This window comes from Salvelinus sp. IW2-2015, unplaced genomic scaffold (genome assembly GCF_002910315.2).
Source record: "Salvelinus sp. IW2-2015 unplaced genomic scaffold, ASM291031v2 Un_scaffold1786, whole genome shotgun sequence".
Taxonomy (NCBI): domain Eukaryota; kingdom Metazoa; phylum Chordata; class Actinopteri; order Salmoniformes; family Salmonidae; genus Salvelinus; species Salvelinus sp. IW2-2015.
In genome coordinates this window covers 1-16,917 of record NW_019943161.1, presented here as the reverse complement: position 1 = coordinate 16,917, position 16,917 = coordinate 1, and the positions used below count along the sequence as shown (strand labels likewise).

The following is a 16,917-nucleotide window of genomic DNA, read 5'->3' as shown; positions in this document are numbered from 1 at the left end:
CAAAAGAGCACCACACACATGCAGCCATTGACTTTGAATGAAGGGTGACAACGGTTTCGTATACAGACAACTATGTTTTTGTTAACCATAGATGTTTATACACAACCATGTCACATCCCTCTTGGCTCGATGCTATTTTCATTCATATACAGGCAAAACGTTTGACTATCTTTCAGTCATGCAGGGGTGGTGTACCTCTCTCATGTAGCCTGATGGCTTCCATCATGTAGGGCACCAGCAGGCGGTTCACAATGAACCCAGGAGTGTCCTGATGATGAACATAACGTACTGATGTTAGTGAACCGTTTATAATGTATCTGAACTAGATATGATGAAGATAATGTATGGTGTAATATGGTATGTCACTGCATTATCTTTATAGGTGTACAATACTAGCGAAATACTTTTATTTGTTAAATAAAGCGAGGGTCTTACTTTGCAGGACACTGGCGTCTTTCCCAGTGCTTTGCTGAAAGTGAGGAGGGAATCGAAGGTCTCCTGGCTTGTGGCTGATTTCCAATCACCTGAAGAGGACACGTAAACATCTTAACATCTTTCAATTGAAACTTGGGGCTTGCTCTCCTTATCAACGTGTCATTTTTAAAGCAACTTACATATGTTTCTAATTTAAACATCGCCATCATGACATAAAAAAATAACTGCTTTGCGGGAGACTATATAGAGACTTATCATAGGAGAGAATGTCCTAAAATGTACGCCGCACTATTGATCCTTACCTCTACCAGCTTCATCATGGGGACGGGTTGAAGAAGTGCAGCCCTCCAAATCTGTCCAGCCTGCTGGTGGAGCTGGCTATGTCGGTGATGGGCAGAGAGGATGTTGTGCTGGCGAAAATGGTGTGTCTTAAAATAGAGGAAGCAAAACATCAGGCAACAAGCAGCAAGCAACCCCCATGAGGTACATCCCAATTAGTAACATCAATTATGTGGGACACACAATGCCTTTCCTTTTGAAATATTTCATATTAATTAGAATAGTTTTAAAATAATCTATTTTAAGCACATTTCAAGGATACCAGCATAGCTTTATAGTAAGATTAGAAAAAAAGCTCAAATGCAGATAAAGGAATTTTGATATTTAGGCTACACATTCAAAATGGCAACCAAAAATGTTTTCTAATCAAACAGCACTTGCTCTGGCTTGATGTTCATTTCAACACTGGATCATCGATAGCTAACTCCTATGGTTCTTGACAAAGTCGCAGGCAGCGGAGACAGGACAGTGCTTATGTGGTTTGGATTCACACTCGCTTGGCGAGTAACCTTCAGACCAAAGACATGGGTTGACCCACAAGCTAATGCCTAGGATTCAGCTCAGTGGGATAAGACAGTCTTGTGGTGTGTAGGAGACACAGGTTCAAGCCCTAGTCGGTCATACTTACGCTGGTGCCACTTTGTCCAGAGCACCAAAGAGGCCCTGTTTGATCTTGAGGTTCTCCACAATGGCCTCCAGCACCAAGTCTGTACTCCCCACCACAGACGCTGCGTCTGTCGATATCGACACGTTGGCCATCACCTTGGCAATAACTCTGCTCCTGCCTGTAACTACATGATGACTGTCAAACCCCTGTTTGACTCAATGGTGTTAATAAAATGAAGTTCTGCCAACATTTCCTCATTGGCAACATTAACATATTAGTGACCAACATCTGGCTTGTCAGCAAACTTCTTCTTGACCACCCTCTTCAGACTGCCTTCTATTCCCTTGGCGGATTTCTTCAGGATTTCCTCATTTGTAATTCTCTCTCTTGACCCACAAGCTAATGCCTAGGATTCAGCTCAGTGGGATAAGACAGTCTTGTGGTGTGTAGGAGACACAGGTTCAAGCCCTAGTCGGTCATACTTACGCTGGTGCCACTTTGTCCAGAGCACCAAAGAGGCCCTGTTTGATCTTGAGGTTCTCCACAATGGCCTCCAGCACCAAGTCTGTACTCCCCACCACAGACGCTGCGTCTGTCGATATCGACACGTTGGCCATCACCTTGGCAATAAACTCTGCTCCTGCCTGTAACATACATGATGACTGTCAAACCCCTGTTTGACTCAATGGTGTTAATAAAATGAAGTTCTGCCAACATTTCCTCATTGGCAACATTAACATATTAGTGACCAACATCTGGCTTGTCAGCAAACTTCTTCTTGACCACCCTCTTCAGACTGCCTTCTATTCCCTTGGCGGATTTCTTCAGGATTTCCTCATTTGTGTCAACTAGCACCACCGAATGGCCCGTTGTAGCAGCAACCTATTAGAAAGGGGGAGTGCGAGTCGTGAGTGGGTGGGACAGGTGTTCACCAGGTTTGACTGTCAAAAAGTAACTTTAGTAATATAACTAGGTAACAAAACCCCGTATATAACTAACTAGCTAAAGTAGATATAGGTCAAAGGCCACCTCATGCAGCTATTTTCACCATCTGTGTTTTGCACTGATCAACCTGAGACAGCTTGTGAGYCATACTGTACTTCTTACCCAGAGATTAACAACATTTGCTTATAATACAGAGTTGTGTTACTGATTAGCCTGAACAACTCATCCCCTGCATCAGGGGAATTGCCTTGGTTGGCTTCTCAAGTGGGTGTCTAACAAGCTAGCTAATAGCAAGCTAGCGGTTAACTAACCAACAGTTTTCGGTAAGTTCGTACACTTCATTGCTATATTTAACTGGCTTGTTAGCTAGTCTTGCAGCGTTAGCTACACAGCTGGTTAGCTTACAAGATAGCTAGCCAACCTCTGTAGCAAGCTAATGTTAGCAAACAAACTTCTGTCATTAACAGTTAACTAACGTTACCTGTGCGATACCTGCACCCATCTGACCACCCCCGATGATCGTAACGTGTTTGATCGCTGCATTTCGGACTGCAGAAGAGGAGAGACCTCTGATGACTTGGTGAGTGAAGAAAGCCATGGTTTGCAAGGCGGAGAGGACCGCACCAGAATGAAGGAGCTGGCTGTGGCTGAACGTACTGACACTCAGACACCATGGAAAGTAGGAAGGTCGTTGTGTGGCAGTGGTCACGTGACTTTTTAGCCCGTTCCATGACCTTTCACACAGTTTGATGTGGTGTGTTTTATTAGATTCCTACTATTGCTCTGATATAGGAATGAGTCAATAATACCATTGTAGAAAGAGGAGGAGGGAAGCGCTACTAAGGTACACAATAGTAACATTTTGGTAGATAGAAGGTGCTCTTTGGTAAAGGGGTAAATTGGTCATCAAGAAGAAAGGAGGACCAAGGCACTCTTCATATAATTAATTAAAATGCCTTTATTAGTATGGCATGTTCAATAGAAACAACTTTAAAATCTGACGCGTTTCGGCTGCATGGCCTTCCTCAGGAGTCAACAATAATACAATGTCCTCTTTTGAACAGCTTTTCCAATTAGCCCCAATTAGAAGGGGAGTGGTTAAAAAATTGATTGGACACACATAGTAAGCAATACTATACACATTAAAAAGTGAAATACTGTAGCTATGTTATCATAAAAATACAACTCCAAGCTAGAAGTATCAGGACACTTAGAAAGGTAGTTCTAACCTTAAATATGACTGGGAGAAGTGTCAGAATAAGAAAGCAATATATTCCATAGTCACTAGAACACAGCAAAATATGAACAACAGTATACCATTGTAGTTTGATAGGATGCAATAGCACTTTCTACTGACAAGACAAGAATAGTGTGTGCAACAGTTGCATTAAAGCACATCAAGATCATCATTTGATTTATTTTTATGCCATAATGCAATAGACAATCAAAATAACTTTGATTTTTACATATTTCAGTCCAGTGAAATACAAATACAAAATACTCAAGTAATTGAATATAACCATATAACAGTGGATTAACGCACCAAAATACCAAAGGGTATGAAAAATATAAGCTATGTAAAATATTTATCACATAACAGAAGGTTTTTGTCTTTAATATTTACTGTTGCCTTGTTTAGAAGATAGAGCTGAAGGAAAAAACTGGTTGAGGGAACATAGGGCCCTGGGAACATGGGCGAGGAACATAGGGCCTGGGAACATGGGCTGAGGGAACATAGGGCCCTGGGAACAGACATGGTCCCCTGCATTGCACCCATTTTGTTTAGAATGGACTCCCTGTACTTTTGACTAGCAACTATGAAATATTTAAGACTGGGTGGCGTCGGTAGCAATAACTAAAAAACTGATTTTTGTCTGGACTATATCTTCTGGTGGAAGAATTAAGTTAGTAATGTTAGTATGAATTGACTTATCAAAATAATGTTTTAATTAAAATATGTAATTAATTGTTATTTTAGTAACAGTTTTATAAAAGCAATAAGGCACGAGGCAGTATCATGAATACAGTCACAGACAAATGGGTTGACTGGCCGATGCTGTCGCATCGTGGCCAACTAACGCCGTTTACCTGTGACTGTATTCATGATACACCACTTCCTCTTGTGCCTTATGGCTTAATTACGGTGTCAGCGGTTTGTTGTCGTCTGGTGGCCTCACCGCCGGGGCCTCACAGTCACAGTGTATGAGCAGGGGGCCAGGGTGAGGCCAAAGCGCCCGTGCATGGGAGGAGGGGCAGCCCCTCGGGCAGTCTGAAACTGAAGGCCTGCAGCGAGCTGGTGAACATCAGGAACAGCTCCATCTTAGCCAGCTGCTCGCCCATACACACCCTGCGTCCTGGAAAGAGAGGGAGAGAACACTGTAAAGATGCACATTAAGTCATGGTCATACTAAGTGCATTCCAATAATAATCCAGTAAGACTGTGAAATCAAATGATTGAAATGTTCAGTCGTGGCCTAACTGCTTCATACTCATGTAGGGGTATTATGGGACTTTAACAATCCAGTGAGATTGTGAACTAACCTTTTGAACCTTGTTTCAGTGGATTTTACAGGAGCCTAACTGTAAATGTCCACAGTAGAAAGGCTTCATTCTCAGTGTATACCGTGTGACTACTCCCCTTTGCCAGTCGTAGAGCAAGTCGCTAATGGGACCCCCACATACGTCTGTCGAGAGAGACTGCCTTACGACCTACCTATTCCGAACGGTATGAAGCACTCTTTCCTCAGGAGATTCCCCTGGTCGTCTAGGAAACGAGAGGGGTTGAAGTCGTCTGGCTCCTCCCACACAGTGGGATCCCTATGGACAGACCACAGGTTGGGGATGATCACTGTGCCCTAAGGGATGTATAGCCACGGAACTCTGCAAGACAACAACAGACGAACCATAGCGAAAGGGTTGTACTTTCCTGTTTCTGCTGCAGCAGCCTAGTCCCTGTTGTAGTGTTGGTCTGGTGGAACTGACTGACCAAGTTGTTGAGAAAGCAATTCAATACAATTTATATCTGACTGTGCATAACGGAAGTCAGGTTCTACCATAGAATTAGAATGACTAGTAGGGTTTCTCTCTCTTCACCTGTGGTCTCTGAGGCCATGTGAGGGATAGCCAGGGGACCACCACAGTCATCCTCTGCACCTCCATGATGGTGGCCTCCGTGAACGGCAGGCTGCCTTTATCAGTGAGACGGGACCCTGTCTGGGCCCACCACTGCATCGATCTCCGCCTGCACCCTCTCTGTGGTGTGAACGGGTACAATTGACATGGAAAACATTATTACAAGCAACGAGCATTGGGAAACAGGACACTGGATATGTTCACATAGCATTATGATTGGGTACTGTACTACATCATGCTACAACAAGGAGTTCTCTTTGGTTCATTGAACTGGTCCTCTACACCCCTCTTCCTGATGTAGTACCTTGGATATCTGGATACACGACCATGTAGAGCATCATCCACAGCACTGTGTTGGTGGTGGTATCAGTACCAGCGATGAAGAGGTCTCCTATGATGTAGAATAGATAGTCCTCTGAGTTATTATCTTATCTTGTCCGTCTCCCCAGCGGCCTCCTGGGCCAGCATCTCTACCAGGTACATGTCTATGAGATCTCTGGGGTTGGCTGGGTCTAACGTCTCCCTATGTCTGGTGATGATCTGCTTCAGGAAGGCAGTGATGTCCCTTTCCACTTGCCGTACCTCTCTGAAGACACCGAAGGGCAGGTAGTAGAGTAGGGGGAAGACATTGATGAGGACCGCCGCGCTGTTAGAATAGAATAGAGTAGAATAGATACGTTACTGCCTGTTTTCTGGGAGAAACTGAAATGTGTTAAGCYCTTAAGGGCACACAGCAGGAAATTCTKCTTGAGATCAGAGACCAGCAGCCCTCCAGTTACCAGTTRAGTTCCCACGTCTTTGAACRAGTKAACCTTCCGGCTACTGATCCACATCTCTAACCTCTAGGCTACCTGTTGGCGATGATCTCTAGGCCGCGGGCCATCAGGTCCAGCAGGGCGCCAAACTCCCGGTCAGCGTGGTGGAAGCGCTGGCCCAGGGCGATGTAGGAGATTACGTTGGACACAGAGTTAGTTATCAGAGGGGTCAGGTCCACTCCTGAACCCTCAGTATCTTCCTCGCCGAGACGCAGAAGCTCAGATTTGACCACAGCCAGCCCCTCAAGGATACAGGGCTCCAGGCTCAACTTGCCCAGGCCAAAGTTCCGCAGCGTGGTGTGGCAGAACTTGCGCTGCCTTCTCCATACTGGTCCATAAGGTGCAAAAACTATGCCTAAGGTTCAGAMAAATGATAKGAGGCGAGGACYGTTAATAGTGCTGTCACTATGCACTAGTACACATATGTCATTATTTACAGAGCAAAATTACATTTCTCTTTCCTTTTCTGCTTGGAAGACTTTTGATGAGAATAATATAATATAACAATAGAACAGACCAATATAATATAACAATAGAATAGAATAATAGAATAGAACAGACCAAAATAATAGAACAATAGAATAGAACATACCAATAGAATAGAACAGACCAATAGAAGATAACAGCACCAAATATAATAGCAACAATAGCAATAGACCCGAATAGAATAGACAAATAAATGAAGCAGAATAGAAGGCAACAATAAGAATGAAGCACAAATAGAATAGACAATAGAATTGTAATGATAAAACATTTAGAAAGGCAAGAACAGACCAATATAAGTAGACACATAGAATTAGGCAGCAATAGAATAAGAATAGACAATAAAGAAAGAACAGAACCAAATAAGATAGATAATGCAAAATTGAAATAGAACAATAGAATAGACCAAATAGACAAATGATAAGCAATATAGTAATTAGAACAATAGAAATACGATGAGAAGCCAATATTAATTAGAACAATAGAAGAGGAACAGAGAACCGCATTATAATAGAATAATAGAGATAGCAACAATAGAATATAGCCTGGAATAGAAGGTGATAGCAATGATAATAAGCAAAATAGGAAGAAACCAATATAATATAACAATATAATAGGAGCAATAGAATAGGAAGAAACTAATATAGCAAAAGAGAACAGACCGCGCCCATAGAAATAGAATTAAGGTAGAATTGAACATAAGAAGTAGAGCAATAGAAATTTTATTGCCAATCATATTAACTTATAATAGAACAAATTAGAATAGAGACAAATATAATAGAACAATTACAATAAAGCTGAATTAGAAGAGAACAGACCAATTAGAATAGAGATAATAAATAGAACAATATAAATAGTCAGTAATAGAATCATAGCAAATAGTAAATAGCCAACATAGAATAGAACAATAGAATAGAGCAATATAATAGAACAATACAATAAAGCAATAGAAGAGAACAGACCAATAGAATAGAATAATAGAAAAGAACAATATAATAGAGTAATAGAATAGAGCAATAGAATAGAACAATATAATAGAACAATAGAATAGAGCAATAGAATAGAACAATAGAATAAACCAATAGAATAGAGCAATAGAATAGAACAATAGAATAAACCAATAGAATAGAACAATAGAATAGACCAATAGAATAGACCAATAGAATAGAGCAATAGAATAGACCAATAGAATAGAACAATAGAATAGACCAATAMAATAGAGCAATATAATAGAACAGACCAATAGAATAGAGCAATAGAATAGAACAATAGAATAGACCAATAGAAGAGACCAATAGAAGAGAACAGACCGATGTAAGAGAATAGAATAGAGCAATAGAAGAGAACAGGCCAAAAGAATAGACCAATAGAATAGAGCAATATAATATAATAGAGCAATATAATAGAGCAATAGAATASAACCGGCCAATAGAATAGAGCAKTAGAATAGAGCAATAGAATAGAACAATATAATAGAACAATAGAATAGAGCAATAGAATAGAACAATATAATAGAACAATAGAAGAGCAATATAATAGAACAATAGAATAGAACAATAGAATAGAGCAATAGAATAGAACAATATAATAGAACAATAGAATAGAGCAATAGAATAGAACAATATAATAGAACAATAGAATAGACCAATAGAATAGAACAATAGAATAGAACAATAGAATAGAGCAAAATAATAGACCAATAGAATATAACAATAGAATAGAGCAATAGAATAGACCAATAGAATATAACAATAGAATAGACCAATATAATAGAACAATAGAATAGAGCAATAGAAGAGAACAGACCGATATAATAGAACAATAGAATATAACGCTAGAATGGAACAGAACAATAGAATAACAGAACAATCTAATATAACATACCAATCGAATAGAACAATTGAATACAATAATATAATAGAACAATAGAATAATATAACAATAGAATAGAGACAAAGGAGAGGAGGGCTTCTTTMGTTTATAGTTKATCCATGAGGTGCTCTTTGATCATGGGATGAAATACTATAAAACAAAAAGAAGTTGATGCTGGATAGTAAACAATGCCAGAACAGCCTTTGTTCAAACAAACTTCCAATCAAGGCACTCTCATGTAGTGGAATCTTTTTAAAGTATTTATGTTTTACGGCTTATGCGTGGCAAGATTTTTTTTTTTTAAACAGACGTGTTGTGGCTACAGCCCATCAAGGTGACAAATAATAGTGTGAACAAACAGGTGAATATCCCAACTCTCACAGGAAGTGACTCAATTCATTACCATACTGTATGTAATTGATGAAGTAAAGAAACTTGGAGAAAGAAAACACATTCAAGATATGAAGATGAACATGGAAAAACAAGAATGCAACACCACAAAAGAAATGCAATATCATAAAGGAAAAAACTAACTGTGTACACGTGACCTCATTTACAAACTTAAGAATGGAGAAACCAAAAATAACCACGTTTTTACAGGAAAGGAGAATAATCCATTTCCTCATTTAGACCTGGCAATACAGTGGCCTTTAGTTTAAAGATCCAAAACGTTTTGCGTTGTAGGAGGTGTTTGAGACCCCTGCGAGCACTGGGGACCTCTTCAATGGCAATGGCTTTCAGAGTGTTTGGGCTGCCTATGTGGTGTACAGGCTGCCCAGGTGGGTGCTTTTACATAGGACGTACTAAGAGAAGGCTCAAGGACAGGGTGTCTGAACATGCCTATGCTATAAGGACTGCTAACGACAAGTATCCTTTGACTAAACATTACAGCAGATTGGCCATGCCAGCCCAAACTCTCTTAAGCCATGGCCATTGAAGTGGTTCCCATTTCTCGCAGGTGGGGGGCGATCGTCTCAAACACTCCTAAAATGCGAAACGTTCTGGATCTTTAAACTAAAGGCCACTGTTTTGCCAGGTCTAAATGAGGAAATGGATTATTCTCCTTACCTGTAAAAGATGGGGTTTATTTTTGGTTCTCCATTCTTAAGTTTGGTAACATGAGCTCATACACAGTTATTTTTTTCCTTTATGATATTGCACTTCTTTCTCTTGTTATGCCATGTTTGTTTGTTCATCTTTGTATCTTGAATGTTGTTTTCCCCATTTTTTTTTTACTTTATCAATTACATATGGTAATAGAGTGAGTCACTTCCTGTGAGAGTTGGGATATACCCTGTTTGTACACCACTATCTTTTCACCCTGATGAAGGCTGATATAGCCGCAACACGTCGGTGTAAGCCACAACGAAGGCGTTTACATTTTTCTGTTACAGAGAGTGCCTTGATTACTTCTGGAAGTTCGTTTGCCCAAAGGCTTTTCTGGCATTGTCAACTTATTTTTGTTTTATAGAACAATAGAATATTCACCCGGGCAAAACGCTCATCCAAGACCGCTCATACGATGAGTAAAATCGACCTCAGCAAAAATCTATTGACTATTGTGCTTTCATGCGTTATTACGCACAGGTTGAGTCTAGAAGCAGCCTTACCTTTCCGCTTTGTCATGATGGTAACGTGGGAATCTCTGGTCTGTCGGAGAACACATCTGCCCGGTTTGAGAGGGCATCCTGACCACTTCATATCCGTTCAGTACTACTACGAGCTGACTCCCTACCCACATGCTGTAGATGTTACCGTAAACTTTAGCTTGTTCCGTGATAATAACTTGAGGCGAAATTAGAGCTCGTGTTTTTGACTTTGGAACGTCCTTCCCTCCCAGCCTCCAAACCTCCTCCAGATGAAATTGGGAACCAGAAACCGCCAAAATTCCAACTATTGGCCATGGTTTAGGACCAGGAGGAATATTGGAGAAATCCTGGTGTTTGCGAAATGTGTGCATTAGATAATAGACGGCCACGAATACTGTCAAGGCCAGAATGCAGACATGGGACAGCGCAGAAGTGCCAGGAGCTCGTGCCATAATTCCATAACCATGGGTTTATATCGGCTGCAAAGCACAAAAAAACACCTCGTAATCCTTGGAAACGAGTTGAATATTTAGACTCGTCAAAATATTCTAAGTATAAGTTTAAAGATGGTTTTCAGAAGGTTCTGCCATGTTATTTTTGTAAGTAAACGACGCATGGTGATTCCTGCTTCCTATTGGTGGGTGAGAGAACGGGTGGTGTGATTGGTGCGTTGATAGATGACGACGGCAAAGGGGTTGACCCGTGCAGGCGTCATACTTCTCCTAGTATCTGCACTTTTGATTGGACAAAACTGAAGTCAACGTGTTCTTTTTTTATTATGAAGGTATAAATTATGGTACATTAGGACACACAATCATATGAGACTAAGACTAAATGCACATTGAATGCAAATTAATATAAAACATTGAAAACAAACATCTTCAAGTTTGCAATTTAAAATTGCATGCATTTGTATTTAAAGGCACATTTTGGAAATTATATATTTTTAAAGTACTTAATATTATTAAATCAAATTGATGTAAACATAATAAGGTATAGCTCTATAAAATGCAATTTTTCTATTGGAGTTTTGAGTAAAGCTGCAAGACAGTGGCAAAGCGCTGCATGACATCGTAACATGTTGACTTCAGTTGAGTTTGTTACAGTAACATTCACAAGAATAAAGAACATTTTCAAATAAAACTGACCTCATAAATAAGATACATTGTAGTGGTGAAGTACACAAGGACCCAATGCATGTGGATTATGTTATCTTCTCACATACTTTCCCTATATGACCATTTCCTCGCAACTTCAACTATCCTTCACAATATACTTTAAAATCACATAATAGACCATAAATACTGCATGAATACAAAATAGGTTGGGGTGTTCAAAGCAACACTGGTGGTGAATGCCTGGTGAACAAGATCCTGAAGTGGGGTGGAGCCCCTACTCTCTACTCCTCCGCGCAGGCTCTGCACTGCACTGTACTTCTTACAGGAATTCTTAAGGCAGGCAGGGGCCAGGTGATTGGCCAGCAGAAGGAGCAGGGCACCTGGGTCTGCACGTTCCTCTCAAAGAAGTTGAACACGGGGTTCCACCAGGTGTTGGTGAGGTAGTTGTTGGGCGAGCACCGCAGGGCCTGTCAACAAAAACAACAGACAACTTAAACGTGAGCATTACATCATAGGAGTCTCTTCATCGCTGGTACTGATGTCACCACCAACACATGGTCGTGTGTCCAGATATCCAAGGTACTACATCAGGAAGAGGAGTGTGGAGGACCAGTTCAATGGAACCTAAAGAGAACTCCTTGTTGTAGCATGATGTAGTATACACACCAATCATAATGCTATGTGTAACATATCCAGTGTCCTGTTTCCCAATGCTCGTTGCTTTGTAATAATGTTTTCCATGTCATTTGTACCCGTTCACACCACAGAGAGGGTGCAGGCGGAGATCGATGCAGTGGTGGGCCCAGACAGGGTCCGTCTCTCACTGATAAAGGCAGCCTGCCTTCACGGAGGCCACCATCATGGAGGTGCAGAGGTTGACTGTGGTGGTCAGTTAAGAACAAATTCTTATTTACTATGACGGCCTACCCAGCTAAACCCAGACGATGTTGGGCCAATTGTGCGCCGCCCTATGGGACTCCAAATCACGGCCGGATGTGATACAGCCTGGAATCGAACCAGGGACTGTAGTGCGCCTCTTGCACTAAAATGCAGTGCCTTAGACCGCTGCCACACTCGGGAGCATTAGCACAACAAACAAAGATTAGTCCTCTTTAATTTTTTTGTCTTTTAGCAGATGCTCTTATCAAGAGCGACTTACAGGAGCAATTAGGGTTAAGTGCCTTGCACAAAGGGCACATCAACAGATTTCCACTAGTCAGCTAGGGAATGGAACCAGCAACCTTTCAGTTACTGGCCCAACCTCTTAACCGCTAGGCTACTACCCAGCCAAAAACAATTGTAAACTTTTGCTATCAATAGTAGTAATATGGATATGTAGAACATCTCATTTTGTGCAATTCAATAATCAATAAAATTGTGACAGTCACCAATTGACAACTACAAGGGAGGAGCTGTAATAGTAAATGTCAGCCCTATTATGATGTCAGTCTTAGTTTTGTCCAGCAGAGGGAGTAACACCATGCCAACACATTATAGCACTTCTATAACCTCTACCTTTTGTGATGACACTGCTATCAAACAAACGTTCACACTTGTAATTCACAGAACTATGGGAGGTTTACACAACATTTCCCTGAAACATTAAGGTCATTACGTTAACATTAGGTTAATCATTATGTAAACATGCAGAAAGCGGTCGTCTTTTGAGGTGAATCTCACAGGGTGGGTAGAGCCATCTATCATCATGATCCTAGCCAGGCCTAATGGATGAGGATGAGGGTGTACTCTGATTCGTGTAAACACTGTGGTAGGTGGTTCAGAAGAGTGTGTGAGTGCTTCTGGCATTGCACGCGCACWCACAAACACACGTACAGCTAACCTTYTGGGGACACACAATTCAGTCCCATTCGAAATCCTATTTTCCCTAACCCGTACTCTTACCCTAAACCTAGCTCATAACCCTAAAACRAACCCTAGCTCCTAACCCAAACCCTTAATGAAATTCTAACCCTAACACTAATTCAAACCTTAACCCTAAACCCCCTAGAAATAGCATTTGACCTCGTGGGGACTAACAACATGTCCCCAGTTGGTCAAATTATTGTTTTTTWKRWWTRRTMMMYYGSKRTTTMGMTTMMWAKRWWTTRRTWWRSGMRRWWTWAKRWKWTTWKCBSCRMGMMYWTTRKKCKYGSKYGSCKAAAKRWKKWRCCKKKAAAAWMTRKWSCRMSCRTTTRKAAKKYSRRRTWKKWTWKKAWMGSKWTWWRKWWAWTTRKKKWWWTWWTRCKAKCRRRMMMGSKKKAWWKWWTTWAAAKKKKYYWWAAWRKAYMTTMYYYKRMSKKRMGGSCRTTTWAACTGCTGTATTGTCAGTATGTTCTTGCACARCCACCAAGAGGTCTGCAGAGAAAGCAGMAGAGATTGAACAAGCTGCTTGTCAAAAAGGGACACTTTTTGTATTTTGTCTCATTCTCACTGGTGGGTGTAATTAAATTCATCTTGTAAAGAAGATTCTAAAGCAGCAGTATTCTGCTCTGACCCGACGAGATCCAGAGCCTGCTGGTTTTCTGTTCCACCTGATAATTAATTGCACACACCCGGTGTCCCAGGTCTAAATCAGCCCCTGATCAGAGGGGAACAATGAAAAAATGCAGTGGAGCTGGCTTTGAGGTCCAGTTGAGTTTGAAGGTTCTGAAGACTGGTAAGCAGTTTCTGCTGGATAGTATCAGTCCATCTGCAGTATCATCAAGAATCTACTTTATCATCTCTGTCCATCTGCTGTATTATCTATCTGCTTCTACTWCATGACAGTATCATGTCACCTGGATGTTGGCCATGGTGTGGTACCACCAGAACAGAAACGATTACTCTATCTAGATCACAGAGGTCGGTGGCACCTTAATTGGGGAGGACGGGCTCGTGGTAATGGCTTTAGCGGAATAGGTGATCTAGAATAGGGGATTCCATTTGTTCCGTTCCAGCCATTATTATGAGCCGTCCTCCCCTCAGCAGCCTCCACTGATCAATATCTCACCTGGATGACCAGAAGAGGACGTGTCATTTATTTTGAAGATGTTTCATGGTCACACACCAGATAGGTGCAGTGAAAGTTGTTTTACAGGGTCAGCCAAAGTAGTACGGCGCCACTGGAGCAAATTAGGGTTAAATGGCTTGTTTAAGGACACAGACAGATTTTCACGTTGGCTATTCCAACCAGCAACCTTTCAGTTACCGGCCAACCCCTCTTAACCRCTAGGCTACCTGCAACCCCAGTACTATATCTAGTATCAACATCATTGTAGATTGTACAGTATCAGCATGTCACCTGGACGTTGGCCATGGTGTGGTACCACCAGAAGAGGCGTGAGGTGATGAAGTAGGCTACCACCACATCCACACTGTAGTGTTCGTGGGCCACCAGAATACACACCACTCCCACAGCAGCCAGCAGCCAGCACATCAGGTGGTACCACCAGAACGTCCGCGGGGAGTCTGGACAAGACAAAACACACACAGGAGGTTCTTTCATTTCATTAACCTGGTCAATGTTAAATGGTCAATGTTAAGTGGATGGCAATATAAACATATGAGTCTGGAGGAGGGGGGGGGAGACAGACACACACAGGGGGTTGTGTATGTCGTCAGTAAGGTCAGACGTTGCATCCTCTTGAACAAGTCCCACACAGGAGGGAAGGTAATAGATCAGGGCTGTCAAACTCATTCCATGGAGGGCCTTCTTCCAATTAAGACCTAGACAACAACCAGGTGAGGGGGGTGTTCCTTACTAATTAGTGACAAGAGAGAAGTGAAAACCCACAGACAGCCCCTTAGAATGAGTTTGACACGTGTAATAGTGCAGGGTTTCCCAAACTCGGTCCTGGGCCCCACTTTGGGGGGGACCGTTTTGTTTTTTCCCCTAGCACTACACAGCTGGTTCAAATGGGGGGGGGGGGGGGGGGGGGGGGGGCAGGCAGGGTTTGGGAAACACTGTAATAGAGGATCAGGCCACACCTGGAAAATGTCCCTCCATCAACAAAATGTATATCTGCCCGGTAACATTACTACATAATCCAGAAAATGTTCAGAGATCATGATGCCGTAGCTATGGGACCTTGTTTGACCTAACAGATAATCTAACCTAGATGAGAATATGATATACTTGTTAGTTATCAATAATTACCAGTATTTAGATGTGTGTGTGTGTGTGTGTGATATTTTATCCAGTACTCACACTCTTTAATAAACAGGTAGGTGAGGGTGAGCATGACGGTGTGTCCGCTGTAGAGGAAGTCACCACACATGAGGTGGGAGCCGGTGATGGATAGACCGCCGCCGGAGATCAACGTCAGCACACGCTGCATCTTAGCGTGAGAGTCTCCATACAGCTGAGAGAGAGATAGGAGGGAGAGAGAGAGAAAGAGGTAGGAGAGCGAGATTAGCTTGACAGACAATACAAGCAGCTTCAGTTACAGGAATAAAGAACATTATACAAAACGTCATTGTAACACAAACAATGTTCCCATGTGGCTCAGTTGGTAGAGCATGGCACTTGCAATGCCAGGGTTGTGGGTTTGATTCCCACGGGGGACCAGTACAAACAAAATATTAAAAAGTATGAACTCGCTACCGTAAATCGCTCTGGACAAGTGCATCTGCTAAATTACGTACAGTTGAAGTCGGAAGTTTACATACACTTAGGTTTGTCATTAAAACAGTTAGYACATCTACTTTAAACAGCTTAGAAAATTCCAGAAAATTATGTCATGGCTTTAGAAGCGTCTGATAGGCTAATTTACATAATTTGAGTCAATTGGAGGTGTACCTGTGGATGTATTTCAAGGCCTACCTTCGAACTCAGTGCCTTTTTGCTTGACATCATGCGAAAGTCAAAAGAAATCAGCCAAGACCTCAGAAAAAAATGGTAGACCTCCACAAGTCTGGTTCATCCTTGGGAGKAATTTCCAAACGCCTGAAGGTACCACGTTCCTCTGTACAAACAATAGTACGCAAGTTTAAACACCATGGGATCACGCAGCCGTCATACCGTTCATGAAGGAGACGTGTTCTGTCTCCTAAAGATGAACGTACTTTTGTGTGAAAAGTGCAAATCAATCCCAGAACAACAGCAAAGGACCTTGTGAAGATGCTGGAGGAAACCAGTACAAAAGTATCTATATCCACAGTAAAACCAGTCCTATATCGACATAACCTGAAAGGCCGCTCAGCAAGGAGGAAGCAACTGCTCCAAAACTGCCGTAAAAAAAGCCAGACTGCGGTTTGCAACTGCACATAGGGACAAAGATCGTACTTTATGGAGAAATGTCCTCTGGTCTGATGAAACAAAAATAGAACTGTTTGGCCATATTGACCATCGTTATGTTTGGAGGGGAAAGGGGGATGCTTGCAAGCCGAAGAACACCATCCCAATGTTAAAGCATGGGGGTGGCAGCATCATGTTGTGGGGGTGCTTTGCTGCAGGAGGGACTGGTGCACTTCACAAAATAGATGGCATCATGAGGGAGGAAAATTATATGGATATATTGAAGCAACATCTCAAGACATCAGTCAGGAAGTTAAAGCTTGGTTGCAAATGGGTCTTCCAAATGGACAATGACCACAAGCAAACT

At 41.8% G+C, this 16,917-nt stretch overlaps 2 protein-coding genes and 1 pseudogene across 2 annotated transcripts in view; all 3 read right to left on the bottom strand.

Annotated features, from left to right (window-relative positions):
• The window catches only part of hadh (hydroxyacyl-CoA dehydrogenase), a 9,153-nt gene extending 6,101 nt beyond the window's left edge, over positions 1-3,052 (bottom strand). The window contains 5 exon segments of the mRNA XM_024139371.2: positions 738-760; positions 763-863; positions 1,868-2,025; positions 2,135-2,263; positions 2,808-3,052. Coding sequence (XP_023995139.1) covers positions 738-760; positions 763-863; positions 1,868-2,025; positions 2,135-2,263; positions 2,808-2,924 — 528 coding nt within the window. The 5' untranslated portion in view covers positions 2,925-3,052.
• A 679-nt stretch (positions 3,053-3,731) lies between these two features.
• Positions 3,732-10,683, bottom strand: LOC112071965 (cytochrome P450 2U1-like; annotated as a pseudogene).
• Positions 10,684-11,543: 860 nt separating this feature from the next.
• Positions 11,544-15,671, bottom strand: sgms2a (sphingomyelin synthase 2a). The gene is made up of 3 exons (XM_024139372.2): positions 15,522-15,671; positions 14,616-14,782; positions 11,544-11,802 (listed from the first exon to the last, which is right to left on the bottom strand). Exons 1-3 carry the CDS (start codon positions 15,649-15,651, stop codon positions 11,617-11,619), a joined length of 483 nt encoding a protein of 160 aa, XP_023995140.2. The 5' UTR covers positions 15,652-15,671; the 3' UTR covers positions 11,544-11,616.
• Positions 15,672-16,917: the final 1,246 nt, after the last annotated feature.

Excerpts from the sequence above, each read along its gene's own strand:
- sgms2a (XM_024139372.2), bottom strand. The coding sequence starts at position 15,651 with ATGCAGCGTGTGCTGACGTTGATCTCCGGCGGCGGTCTATCCATCACC. Across the intron at positions 14,783-15,521 it reads CTACCTGTTTATTAAAGAGT|ACTCCCCGCGGACGTTCTGG; the intron begins GTGAGTACTGGA and ends TGTCTTGTCCAG. Across the intron at positions 11,803-14,615 it reads ACACCATGGCCAACGTCCAG|GCCCTGCGGTGCTCGCCCAA; the intron begins GTGACATGCTGA and ends TTTTGTTGACAG.